Source organism: Branchiostoma floridae, chromosome 6 (assembly GCF_000003815.2).
Source record: "Branchiostoma floridae strain S238N-H82 chromosome 6, Bfl_VNyyK, whole genome shotgun sequence".
Classification (NCBI taxonomy): Eukaryota; Metazoa; Chordata; class Leptocardii; order Amphioxiformes; family Branchiostomatidae; genus Branchiostoma; species Branchiostoma floridae.
Genome location: NC_049984.1, coordinates 19,117,026 through 19,131,516, shown reverse-complemented (window position 1 = coordinate 19,131,516; position 14,491 = coordinate 19,117,026). Strand labels below are relative to the sequence as shown.

General features: G+C 41.3%; 1 protein-coding gene across 1 annotated transcript; it reads right to left on the bottom strand.

Moving 5' to 3' along the window:
- Positions 1-194: 194 nt before the first annotated feature.
- Positions 195-14,312, bottom strand: LOC118417149 (AFG3-like protein 2). The gene is made up of 18 exons (XM_035822561.1): positions 13,917-14,312; positions 12,081-12,183; positions 11,690-11,883; positions 10,433-10,585; positions 9,879-9,950; positions 9,124-9,248; positions 8,272-8,457; positions 7,982-8,084; positions 7,355-7,492; positions 6,428-6,581; positions 5,587-5,716; positions 4,933-5,030; positions 4,277-4,387; positions 3,664-3,779; positions 3,342-3,422; positions 2,579-2,698; positions 1,934-2,128; positions 195-885 (listed from the first exon to the last, which is right to left on the bottom strand). Exons 1-18 carry the CDS (start codon positions 14,001-14,003, stop codon positions 655-657), a joined length of 2,397 nt encoding a protein of 798 aa, XP_035678454.1. The 5' UTR covers positions 14,004-14,312; the 3' UTR covers positions 195-654.
- Between the last annotated feature and the right edge of the window lie 179 nt (positions 14,313-14,491).

The window sequence follows — 14,491 nt, the reverse complement described above, 5'->3', positions numbered from 1 at the left end:
TCAAATGGGTTTTCAGTCCTTTACAGACATCTTCACAGTGACATAGCTAGTAAGGATGTAGCTAAGGAAAAGCACATTGTATAGTCTTACAATGTATGTACACATTTTGGGCTTGTTAACTGTTCCTTTTGAAATGTTTAACGGCCACACTCACATTCACACACAACTATGGTCATCAAAATCGGAGAAATTCAGGATTTAATTCTTTTCTTACAGAGTTTCTATATTATGTGGCATAAGACTTTGTACAATGTGTACATTCTATTCTGCACACAACATCAAGTGCCTCATTTTTTGCACACCTTTGCGGCAAAAATTACCGAGCTGACGAGAAAACCATTTGATTTGTTTTGTCCCCAGTAAGGAATCAGAGACGATGTAAAACAACTATCACAGTATGGGTTTTCAGTGTGTTATGCTAGTTCACTTTAACCATGGGGTAACCTATATCCGTTGTTTTCAAAAGCAGGGTATGTAGGACTATCATTCAGATGAAATGTGAGTTCAATATTTTGACAATATTACAATATTCGAAACCCCCTTCGTCGACTTGATATCTCGAAATGCGCAGTTTTGAAAATCAACGGATATAGGTTACCCCACGGATAAAGGAAAACTAGCATTACAGTTTTCACAACAATTAGACCTCACTGATCATAACTCCCCCTCCCTAAACGTTGCTACAGCGGGTTCTCTTTCTTTCCCTCCCTCCTTCTCCTTGTTCCAGTCTTTCAGGCCCTCTGGAAGGGAGGTGTCCTCCTCCACACTTCCTGTGCCCTCCACGAACTCTTCATATGTGGACTTCTCTGCGTATGGTCGTTTCCCAAGAAGTTCCACCATGCCTGCTTTGTCTAGCACCTCCTTTTCCAAAAGCCTCATGGCAACCTGGAAATAACAAATTTTGAAACCATAGATGAATGATTAGTCTTTTTAGTTGCTAAATAGATCCTCACTTCCCAAATAATGCCCAACATTTTGATTAAATATTCAGAAGGCAAAAATCTTGCTAAAAAAATAATGGTACATGTACGGTTAAGGATTCTGTTTGGTGGAGTATCCATTGGCGTTTAAAATCTATCATCATGTAAACAATACTAACTGCCTCTGTTTTAGACCAAGTTTGAGACTGTAGAAGCTTGGTAAAAGTGACTATCATCTCTCCTCTACATTGCTCTTGTTCTTTTCTTGGACCTGTAAGTCCCAAAACATGTGAAAGCCTGGTAGTATAATCTGTTCATTTTTTAACCAGTCCAAAATCTGGTCCATTGATTTTTTTCAGGTCCGTTTTTTCTGGACCGGTCCAACAAGAAAAAACGATTTACCAGTACCCACCCCTAGTGGATACCTTTGTGTTGGAAGAAAGTTTAGCGTTGTGTTATGAACACTTTTTGGGGACCCTCTGTCCAGTGATTAGCAGGTATTTAATATGATTGCTTAAATCAAAAATACAGTCAAACCTACCCAAGACGACCACCCGGGGGACCGGGCAAAAGCGGTCGCTTTGGTCAGGTGGTCGGTTAGAAGAGTATCGACTCACAACATGCCCGATACATAGTTCAAATAGTTTCCATTGTGTTAAATGGCAGGTAGCAAGCACACACACGTGCCGCCATCTTTATTCTGAACATAACATCGTAATGGTAGTCAAAATATGACGCAAACTGGCCAAATTCGGCAAAAAAATTGCGCTAGTTATCATTGAAAGTCGTTATGGGCACGAATTTGGTCCCAATTTTAGTTGGTCACGGTCATGTTGGCCAGGTGGTCGTTGTAAAGAGGTCGCTTCATCCTTACGTCAATAAGGAAAATTTTCGGGACCAGGAAAAAGCATCGTAATGGCCAGGTGGTCGCTAAGAAGAGGTGGTCCCTTGGGCAGGTTTGACTGTACCATTACTGCATATAATATTTCCCAATATCCGAATTCTGTACCAACCTTTTCCACATCTGGCTTCTTCTCCACCAGAAGGTTGACCGTTCTCTGGTACGCCATGTCCACCAGTCCGCGCACCTCCTGGTCAATCAGGCGGGCAGTCTCCTCGCTGTACGGCTTGTCCATCACCATCTCGCCTTGACGGGGCAGGTCGAACGACAGGTTCCCCACTTTCTCATTCATGCCAAACTGTACAATCTGTTTGGAAAGAAAACATTCAAGTTTGAGTCTCGCACTACAAAAACAACATTTTGGACAAAATTTGTAGTTTAGTGTTGACTCCAAGTTCAAAATCATCCAAAGTCTTCCTGTACTGCATATTCATGCAAAGAATATTGTAAATGCATTTAAGTTCACAGGATTTGATTTGGCGTTAGCGGGAAAGTAGTGGTTTAAAGTTTGCGGTAGTGCCATAGACTATAGTCACATACGGTAATGGAAAATGTTTGCTATGGTTTTAAGTTCGCGGTAAGACTGCCTCGAAAACCATTAACATAAGACCACCTCAAACATTTCTGCATTTACAGTAACCATCAGAACAATTGATAAAAATGTTGTAGTGTCAACCCTTTTAGGTAGATTTTAATACAATACCGAGGTACAATATTCATGACAATGCTTAATCAGAGTACAAAATAATGGACGTACCTGTGCATAGGCACTCTGTGTGACTTTCCTGAGGTCGTCCTGTGCTCCTGTGGTGATTCTGTTGAAGAAGATCTGCTCAGCTACTCGCCCACCCAGCGCCATACACATCCTGTCAAGCAGCTGGTGTAAATGGAACATCAGCATTAGTACAGAAACATGTAATGGTAAACAATGTCTTGGTGTTGTTGATGCTTATCTTGAAGACTGAAGATTAAGGGAGGGTTCTGTGATATCAATCAGCCAGTCATAGTCATAAGGTGTATTACAGCACCGTTGGGGATATACTGCCCCTTACGGGGTGGCATACCCTTTCTTCTAGCTGAATACAAGACGGGGGTGAATGATGTAAATCACCATGTGGCTGATACGGTATGAAGGTTCGCCAGGCCTCCAACCATCTGATTTGAAGTGAATCAACAACTCCAGACAGAAGGGTTTGCTCCATCTCACACCGCACCATCGCACATGTGGGGGTCCTTTAACGTGCATAGGGTGTGGCTCTCCACACACACGGGACCTCCATTTAACGCCCCAACGAGGGACGGCCCTAGCCAAAGCTAGGTACTAATTTTCACCTGAGTATAGTGAGGAAAACCGTGTAAAGTGCCTTTCCCAAGGGCACAAGATCGGTAACACGGCAGCTGGATTCGAACCCGCAACCTCTCGGTCACAAGGCGAACACAATACCACTGTGCTACGCGGTCCGTCTGTGATATATCAACTATTAACGGGCTCTGCATAGAAAAAAGAAGGTATTTTTTACCTGTTCCTTAGTGTAGAGGTACTGTTCCTTGGGAAGATATTGTGCATAGCCTAGACCTTTCCCTCTGGGAATGATGGACACCTGCCAAGACGTGACAAAACAAAAAAGTATTAGTCACAAATTTTCATAATTTTCAGTCTTTTGAAAGCATAAAAATGATTGTACTCAACGAATACTTTAATGTCTGCCATGAATGACTGATAATACTAGAGAAACTTTACGTACAATATATTGCACATCACCGGTGTAACCAGATTTACGATGTATGTATGTGTACTCATAGAAATTGTATGAAATTTGAATGGCAAGAAGAGACACAGACCTTGAGCAGTGGGTCTGCATGTTCTAGGTACCAGCCGGCTACAGCATGGCCTGCCTCATGGTACGCTACAGTCTTCTTCTCCTCAGGGGCTAACACCTGGGTCTTCTTCTCCAAACCTACAACAGTGCAACGTGGATATTTACCATAATACTGACAGTTGTGCTGAGTCCTGACTGACCAACTTTTGACAAAGAGAAGATCATTACCTTCTGCATGCTTTAGTCAACCGCACACCAAATTCAGTATAGTAGAAGCCGTTTAATTGCACACCAAATTTGCCTGTGTTTTTCGTGCAGTTATCTGGGTTGGTACAATAATGCAGTTATCCAGCTGGACCGCACCGGTTTGGGAATTGGGCATTTTGTGCAATAATAGGAGTGTGCGTTCATGCATTGTGCAATTAACTGGCTTCTACTGTACTAGTATACAGTTTAAACATCATTGTAGAAAAGGCAAATTCTAGAGAGTTAAGTGACATATTTAGGTACATAGACTTACTAGCTTAGGCAGAATAGCTGTGATCTTGCTATATTGTGAAAGAATGATGTTGGGACAGACTTGTTATGTATCTAACAATACAAAGTAAAGACAGAAGGTTAACGCTGTGACTTACCTGCAACAACCCTCTCTATTGCCTGTTCAAAATGTGTCATCTCAATGGATGGTTTACCATAGCGAGCTGCAATAAGGGCTGCCTCATTACACACATTAGCTACGTCAGCACCTGTAAGTAAGTACAGTAATACATGTATAAAATAATGTAGTGACATAAATTTTAAATACTGTAAATGCAGAAATGTTCGTGGTACTTTTATGTTTGCATTTTTTTTGCGATAGCCATTTCTCCACAAACTTAAAACCACCGCGAACATTTTTTCATTACAGTATGTGACTACAGTCTATGGTGCTACCGCGAGCACTCCATTTTCCCGCTACCGTGAAAGTAAATTTAAATGCATTTCCAGTACAACACAGGGTATTCTGCATTGCCCCAGTTGCCGCAGGTAGGATCGACCAAAGGCCAGAAATTCTTCACTCTTATTTATACATTTGTAGGCTATCAACTTTACCACTTACACAAAATGTGGAAATCAAGGAGTGACACAAAACAAGTACATGTACACCAAAAAGTAACTGGATATGATTTTGGAAACGGTCATTGAGCAACTGTAGGTACATCCAGCTGCTTGAGTAACTGCTTTTTGGCATATCTTATTACCTGGATGTCTAACCTTCAATGAGGTAAGTACATGTACAAAATGTATGTACCTGTAAAACCAGGAGTGAGGGCTGATAACTTCTTGGACAAGGCATCTTTGTCTACATCTGTCTTCAGTGGTTTTAGGTGGACTTTGAAAATGGAAGCTCTGCAAGAAAAATTTAAGATATATAGTAATACAAAACAGACTTGAAATTATGAAAACGATAAGCCTTTCAGTGACTTTTTGATTATTGACAGATTAATGCCAGCCCATTTAACATACCAGTATGACGATATGACCTAGCCTAGGTACCATCCGGGTAGTAGTTTGCTCCTATGTTTGCTTCTGCTACCTGTCTGGAGACCTGCGCATTCAAATCGTTTGGTGCTAACGTCAGTTAAGGAATAGGTCCTAGAGCACTCGTTCGATGACAACAGGCCTCTTGCAAGTGGACGGAGGGCTTTCAGATGTTGGAACTTCTGTTCGAACAAGCGCTTGATCCCATTCCTTAATTCGCTCATGTGTAGGGACCACTCAGCAACCTCATCCAAAATTTGAACGATCTCAGATGTTAACGTGGCCGAGGATCCCAGACGGAACAGTAGAGAAGCGACTGTATATACATGTAGTGTATAATAAATGCCGGAGCGAACTACTTTCCCAGGCTAAGTATGACCTACTTCTGTATGCAAATGAAAACAACTGTTGCAGTGTTTCTCACCTTCCCTTGATGTCCGGAGGTCCAATGTAGATCTGTCTGTCAAAGCGCCCAGGTCTCATGAGGGCGGGGTCCAGTACGTCTTGTCTGTTTGTACCAGCCAGGACCACCACGTTCATCTGGGTTGTAAAACCTGAGGAAACATGGGAAAATGTTGGGTCAAAAGAATTGAATAGGATGCTTGATGTTGAATATTTCTCAAGAGAGAGAAGGAATCTTTTGTTCTTGGTCTCATATGACAGAGATCTACAGCTACATGTATCATTTGATTTACTGTAAGGGATGTTATCAAACTTGTCACCATTATCGTTAAGAGTTTCCTGGAAAACAAGTTACTTGAGAGTTTAACATTTCAGACAGCAATATGTAACAGTCACTGAATAAAGACTATTTTTACACAACCACAACTTTATTTTTGCTGATGTTTCGGTGACCGTCTGTCATCTTCCTCGGGGCAATTCTGACTGGTTCACATTGTACCACGGCAATAACAGGGCTCAAAATACCACCTGCATATGCAGGTTAGTGCAGGTAAAATAGGAGCTGTGCAGGTATTTCTATTGTCTACCTGCACATAACCTGCACTGGTCCATGTACTGGGTTTAACTGTAACAACCTATATAGTAGATCTATAAAAGGAAAAATAGCAATGGTTCCTTAACAATTATAGTATGATCCATACTTCCTAAATTCAGAGTGGTGCAGGTAAAATTTGTCTGGTGCAGGTAATTTTCAATGTTAGCTGCACCAGTGCAGATATGCAAAAAAAGTATTGCGAGCCCTGCATATGATGCAGTCTCTTTACAAATATAGGTGTTTGACAAATTCGATATCTAGGACTGACCATCCATTTCCACCAGCAGCTGGTTGAGAGTGTTCTCCTGCTCACTCTGCCCACCAAAGTTACTTCTGCCTCTCTTCCTCCCCACAGCATCAATCTCATCGATGAACAGGATACAGGGGGCATGCTTCCTGGCCATGGAGAACATGTCTCGCACCTTCAGTAAACGAAATGGTGTTAGAACTTTATGAATCAATCAAATTATTAATACATATATCTTATTAAACAAATACAGTTCAAAACAGTATGAACTATGTGTTGAACAAAACATTAACTTTCAAAAAGCTGGTGAACCATTAGAATAAAAACTTGTGTATGTATCAATATTGTAGATATAACCAGCCCTGACACTTCAAAAGTTAATGCAACATTTTAAGTTCCCACCAAGTCTGCTTTGTTACAATGCATAAAACATTTCCAGATTTTCCATGATTGGATACGACCGTACATTGCTAGTCAAATTTCACCAATCAGGGCTTGCAATTCATTTTTGGGATTTGGTGCACCCAACCTAAAAAAATGGGTACACCAAAACATTTTTGGGTGAACCACAGAAAATAAAGTAGAACTAGAATGTCAGCAAAACCTAATTGCAACCTTAACTGCTTACTGCTTTCAAATTCTACTTGCAAAAGTTTAAAACAGGAATAACCAATATGTGTGTGAAAAGTAATACCATTGAAATGCATATCAATATCATTAAAAATTCAAGAATATGGTAGTATTCTAGTATACTTTGATATCTTTACAAATGCAAACCTATGAAAATGTTTTGGTGCACTGGTGCACCCATAGAAAAAATTGGGTGCACAGTTTCAATTTTGGGTGCACCAGGGTGCACATGCATCCAGTATTTCAAGCCCTGCCAATTAATAAATTCTGGAGAAGCTTAGCCTGAACTGAAGCACAATTTAGTGCAGATTTCCTCACCCTGGCAGGTCCAACTCCAACAAACATTTCCAGGAACTCTGAACCGTTGACAGTGATGAAGGGGACGTTTGCCTCTCCTGCCGTGGCCTTGGCTAGGAGAGTCTTGCCTGTTCCTGGTGGTCCTGACAGAATAGCTCCCTAAAATATACAACATTAACTATTGTGTTACAAAATGTATTGACAAGAAGCACAGAAAGACAACAATCCACTATGAACAATTTGACTGAAACTTGGAAAAAAAAGAAACATTGTGCACTATACTGCAAATGCATTTAAGTTCACTGGGATTTAATTAGTTGTAGTGGAAAAAGGTCTGTTTGCAGTGGTTTAAAGTTTGCGGAAGTACAAATGTACCATGCACTGTAGTCTCTTACTGCCATGGAAAAACGTTTGCGGTAGTCTTAAGTCCGCGGTAAATTTGCATCGCGAAAACCACGAACATAAGACCACGTGAAAATTTCTGAATTTACAGAATTCTAAATGTGTGATTAAGACTTATGTTGATGACAAGTATCATCTTATTGTCACTCTTAAAGATTTTAAAAAGTACTACACAATATAACACAATATAAATGCTGTTGTCCCTATAAGGCATGTTAACCAAGATAAAAAAAATGTAAGAAATACCTTTGGAATCTTTGCACCCAGGTCAATATACTGCTGAGGGTTCTTCAGGAAGTTGACAAACTCCATAATTTCCAGCTTGGCTTCCTCACAGCCAGCAACATCCCTGTTAGATGAAATATCTTATTTAGAACCACACTCAAGAAGTTAGCTTCAGCACAGATCCACTATCATTAAAAAAATGCGGATTTTTTTCAAAGGCCTTTATACTTACTATACATAAATCTGCATATCTAGCAATATCTTCATTGTTAGCAAACAAAAACTTAGCAAACAGGAAGCTAACAACTTACGCAAAGTTGACGTTGATGTCTTGCTGTGCCACCAGTTTGGCCGTGCTCTCCCCGAAACCGAAGATGCCCCCTCCCCGTCCCCCCCTGCTGACTCCGCCGCCGCCCGATCCCATTGGTCCTCGTCTCAACATGTACAACAGGAACCCGATAATCAGGAGGGTGGGGATCATGCCCAGGATGAAAGACCTGAAATAGAAACATTGTTAGTTTGTTTGTTTGTTTGTTTTGCATACCTGGTAAACCACCTTAGGGTCTAACACACCAGGTTTGTATTGAAGAGTACAGGCTGCCAAGCTGCATATCCAAACAGATTTATTTGATCCGCTCAAACCTGGATCCCTACTCGTTAGTGCAGTGGGTTCTTTAACATGTTCTAGTTGTGGCTCTCCTCAAACACAGGACCTCCATTTAACATCCTGTCCAAGGGATGGCCCTAACCGAAGCTAGGTACTCATTTTCACCTGAGTGAAGTTAGGAAAGTCGTGTTAGGTGCCTTTCCCAAGGGCACAAGATTGGTGGCACATCAACGGATTTGAACTCAGGAACCTCTGCGTTATGAATTGAACACCCTGCCAATTGCGCCACACAACCCCACATTGAAGAAAACCTTACATGACCTAGTTAACACTCAAGAAGTGTAACCTTTGTCAATATTTCATAGGATTTATCAAGTACAATGTAACACTAACTAGTAGCAAAGAATTCCATAATAAAAATTCCAGTATCTAAAACTGAATGTAAATCTACCTTGTACTTCAAATGCCTGTTCCTTATCTCAGGGAATAGACAAACACAAAGAAAAAGACTATTCATAATTTCCTGTGAGAGTCTTTGTATGACCTTTGACCTTACCCATCACTCTCTGATGTGTAGACTACAGACAGGTGATTGGATGGTTCGATGCCCATCTCCAACTGGGCGTTCTCCAGGTTCCTCTCAAATGTGTCCACAGACCCAATGTTGAACCACACATACTTCTGTGCATGTGGGATGAAAGCAAATGATGAATAAGTTGAAGACACAAAGCTCAAATATCATTCAATGTCTTCTGTATCTTAAAAAGTGTGAGTACAAAAACAATTTAGGCCTGATACTATAGTGATAGACTGTCTTTAGCTTCTCAACCATGCTTTTAGCTAGGATTCTATTAAAGGGGATCCAAGTTTCTTGGTGAGTCGTGGTAAGTGATATAGGTGTGACTATTGTAGGTGGGTCTGGGGGTATCCACCTTCCATAGTGCATAGTTTTCAAGAATTTTAAATGAAAGGTATTCTGGGGGGCAAAAATACTGTCAGAGAGGTCTCAGTAGAAGACTGTGACCACAAATGACCTAGTAGCATCCCTGGTCAATCAGAATTTCATGCTTGTCAGAGGATCTGCTCCCCATTGTAAGGGCCTCTAGTGCGTCCAATTTCTTGTTATTCTAAGAAAAGCGCGTCCAGATGAAGCCATGACGCATGCCTGGCTAAAAGCCTGTTCTCAACATTAGAGAATCTGTCTAGCTTTCAGGGACAATAACAAATTGCATATAAAACTGATGAAGGAGACATGTACATGTAGAGTAGTTCCAGAGTAACCTGATATGGAAAGACAGATGATTGACTCACCCCTTGTGTCTGGTGTCCTGGCTTTAGCCTCACTCTCACCCATCTTTTGTTAACTACCTCCACTCTGTCAACCTAAAGAAAAAGTAATCAAGCAAAGAAGTGAGTTTACAATGAGTTCTCTTGCAGATAATGTACTATAGAAAGTTCATGTACCATATGAAGTATGAATATAGGATAGGAAAGGAATGGAAAGGGATATCGATCCAGTTTTAGCTCACTGAAGAGCTAGTCTTCCACTGGTCGTGACAGAGAGGACAGACGCTATGTACAGTATTTATAGGTTCATTGTACCGGGGAAATTCCCCTACACAATGTAGCTCTTTACAATAAGCACAATGAATAGTGGACCATGGCTTAATGTCTGCAACCCTTTCCGGTTGCGTACATATTTGGTGAGCGACACAGCCAGAATCAAACTCACTGCTTCTAGTTCCAGAGGCATGGTCGCTAACCACTGGACTATGCATGCTACCGTGTATGCTACAATATATGGCAAAAGGACCTGGTACAATTGATATATATTCTGGAAAAAAAAGCAAGAATGTAAGACTCACAATTCCTGGTGCCAGGTAGTTGTTGACAAAGTCTTTCCAGTTGATCTCTGGTCCAGCAGCACCATATATCATATAGTACAAGCCAGCTGCCCCGCCGAAGGCTCCTAACAACAGTAAGGTCTGCTGTTCGTCCCACGGCCACTTTCCTTGTTGCTGAGCAAGACAGAAGGGAAAACAGTTAGTCTCGATAGAAGTTAGCCTGATCTAATCGCGTTTCTTAGGCCCGTCCTACATTGCCGCGTTCTACATTCCCGCAGGGAGGAGCCTACCAACTCTGGATAGCAGAGTTTGTGTTACACAGACTAAATAGAAGTAACTTCCAAAAATATCAAAGTCCCATATTAGTGCTCGAAATACTTTTTCAGCCAAGTAGCTCAGGCGGCAAAGTCAAAATCCAGCTTGAGCCATCAACATCCAAGTAACTACTTACTTTCTTCAAATCAGCTTCTTGTCCATCTTTTCTTCAACTAACATGTAGGAACTTATGTTCTATCTCATCAAGAAATAGATTTAAAAAACGGCTCATGCACATAGGTGGGAGAAACGCAGTGTTCCAACTGCAAAATTTCAGGTTGGGTACTGCGCTAACTGGGTTGGAAATTAAGTTGGTCCAAGCAAAATGTAGTTGCATCCACAAGTGGGTATTTCAAGCACTGCCCATATACACACTACAGTTCCAACTTAAACAGATAGAAATCACAAGTCCTTTACACTGAGAATCTATAACTACAACAGGGCTCGAAATACTTTTTTCTGCATACCTGCACTTGTGCAGGTAACATTGAAATTTACCTACAGCAGACATATTCTACCTGCACCACAATTTAGGAAGTATGGATCATACTAAAATTGTTCAAGAACCATTGCTATTTTTTCTTTTATACTTTATGGGTTGTAACAGTTAATAACAATCCATGTACACCTCCATCACATTATTCATATAACATTTATGTATAAGACCTAGTACATGGACCAGTGCAGGTTTGGTGCAGGTAGACACCAGAAATACCTGCACAGCTCCAATTTTACCAGCACTACCAGTACTTCTTTTAATACCTTGCGCCCTCCTGGAGAACAGACAAAGGGCTGTCCTAGGTCTTAGCCTGTAATATATACATGTATGTATTCATCTTGTGTGTAATAAAGATGATTAAAAAAAAAAAAAAACATGCAGGTGGTATTTCGAGCCCTGTACAATAATGATTTGAAGAAACATCATAATTTCCACATCTGCTACAGAAGCTTATAGTACCGTACCTTTCCCCCTGTTCCTTTCCCCCCTCCCCCGCCCCCGGTAGCCTTGGAGAACTGTGAGAACCAGTCATCCTGGCCTTCACTCTGCTTCTGTGGTCCCCCTGTGTTACGGCTGGAGGGTGGTGGGGGCGGTGGGGGGCTGTTCTTGGTCTCTGGGGCTTCCTTCTTCTTCCCCCCTGGGAAGAACTTCTCAAATCCTTCAAGACAAAATTTCTACAATGTATTATCAATGATTTCAAAGCAAAAAGCTTTACTCTACTCTATATCTGCAATTTGTAGGATTTTAACCTTCTTGATCAAACATTGTACATTTTCGAAGATTTGTGGGACAAGTACTACAGTGGTATGTGCAAGCTACACTATAGTATCAAACAAGAATTTAAAAAATACATACCTTTTGGTGGTTGACATAATAATCTGCTCCACTGCTGCAGAAGTCTGTTTATATGTTGGGACTGTTCAACTGTGGTGCTGAGAGAATGGGCATGGGCTGGGATCTGCAATATACACAATTGGAACTGAAATTGAACATTTAAATAGCTTTGTACATGTGAACATACTGTGTATCTGTGTGTGTTTCTGAAGGTAATCATGTCCTATACAATTGTTAGTGAGTATCTTTTGATGTTTTTATTGAGATCCAAACTACATGAAAGTACACAATGTAACCATTAGCAATATTAAAAAGGAAAGAAGAAGTAGAAGAATCTATGGAGTCAAATTAATGGACTAAAATACAATAAGGATCACTGGCGGATCCAGAAATTTGCTAAGGGGGGTGCGCGCACCATGACGCGGCCGAAGGCCGCGGCCGCGCAGCGTAAGCTGCGCGGGGGGAGAGCACGAGAGGGGGGTTCCCCCCCTCTCGTTGGGGGGGTATGGGGGGCCTCCCCCAGAAAATTTATAAGAAATAGAGGCTCTCTGGTGCATTTTAGAGCCATATCTGAGCAAATTTGAGAAGCAAACTAACACTAACTTTTTGTCATGTCTGTGGCTGTCTAGTTCACTTCAGGGACATCTTTTACTATTTTTAGCAACTACAACTGAGGACAAACCTAACGAAGGATAGTTTCTCCTTCTTAATATTCATGAATGACGCCACGCTACACAAACAATATCGCAAAATTATTTGTACCTGGCTGCCGATTTGCCTTTCTCCGTGAAGCGGCTCGCGCTCCTATAAAATCGCATAGAAATCTCATGGGATCTGAGTGGCTTGCCGGAGACGATTTTGAAAGTGTCTTATGCATTTGAAAATGGATATATTTCGGACTCTTTTTGCTTCTGCGGTGGCAATTGATTACGATTATCATATAAATCGGGGGGAAATGACAACAAAAACGTCAGCACGGTCACCGCGGCGACTGATCAGAACTGGAGTGGGGAGGGGGGTGTCGCCGCACGACGCCGATTTTCCCAAGGCGGGTTGCGTCTCTCTAAGCCGATGACGGACGATAGAAATCATCAGTTCATCAAAAATAATTAACTTCCGCTGATTTTCTGGAGATCTTACAAAATTTCCACGCTCTTTCTATATATTTGAGCGCCGATTTGGGCTTACAGCGACCCACCAGTTTCTTGGGGAGAAATTGATGCGGCCGCGCTCCGTCCCCGGGCCTTTACCATAAGTTTACGTGACTCGAAAGACCCACTAGTAATTGCAAACTGCAAGTTTCTCTAAATAAGTACCAGAAAATCTCCTTTCAAATAAGCGAATTAGTTTTATAACGTTGTCAACATTCTTGACGTAACTTCTGAAGACCTCTAGTAGCCTTGGTTTATCTTGCCATTTTTTTTTTTGCCAGCTGAAGGGGGAGGCGCGCGCCTTGCGCGCCTCCCCCTGGATCCGCGCGTGAGGATAATGTGAGAAGTATTTAGCTTGTAATTGACTCATATAATCAAGTAAACGCCACAATAATAAGACTGAGAATAAGGAGTATTTGCATATCAATCATTATGTAGCCGCCTAAACATGTTGCATAAGCCACTCCATTGTTTATGTCCAGCAAAATATTCATGAATGGCGTAGCAGGACGAAAAAAAAGACCAAAAAGGAATCTTTGTTTTTCTTCTACTACTACCTTCTTCTACTTTTTGACTAAGCCGTAATGACAAAAGGAAACAATGTTTTTGTACGCACAGTTCAGGTGCATCATTCACATATCGTAAGCTTGGTATATGTAACAGTGCCCCCCTCCCCATCAGTTTTTAAAAATCAGCAGTGTCTTACCTGGGTTCTACACGGGTTTTGGAGATGAACAAGCCCTCTGATGGCCCTTTCACACGATCTAGCGGCTGCGAGGTACCTATGTGCCATCTTCCTCTGCCTCACGCTAGCATGATCATCCGAATTTCACGTTACGCAAAGTCACGAATAGGTAACTAAAGTCAGTGAGTCACGTCGGGTCACAAAGATGGCCGCCTGACCCTTGCGTTTCGTAACAGTGTTGCACAACTCGGGCAAAATAATAACAGACCAGTCCTTTTCCTCTTCTGCGGAACTTACTCGAGCTTAGATTGTACAACCTTTTAGATCCAACTTCAGACCACAGAGGATAGCACTGAGGAATATATGTGAGATTTTTTGCTGAACATTTGGACTTAAATCGAAGATGCGTATCCAAAGGGTCAAAGGGATTTAGAATGATACATTGGTGTATGGAGGTTGATATGTTATATTATTTTAGTTAAAGGTTACAATGTCCTTAGATGCTAAATAATGTATGATGGTAAGTTTTTTTATAGTTTTAATCTTATCTTTAATGTATTTGCTACTACATTTTGTGATATAATTTATTTTAGGAC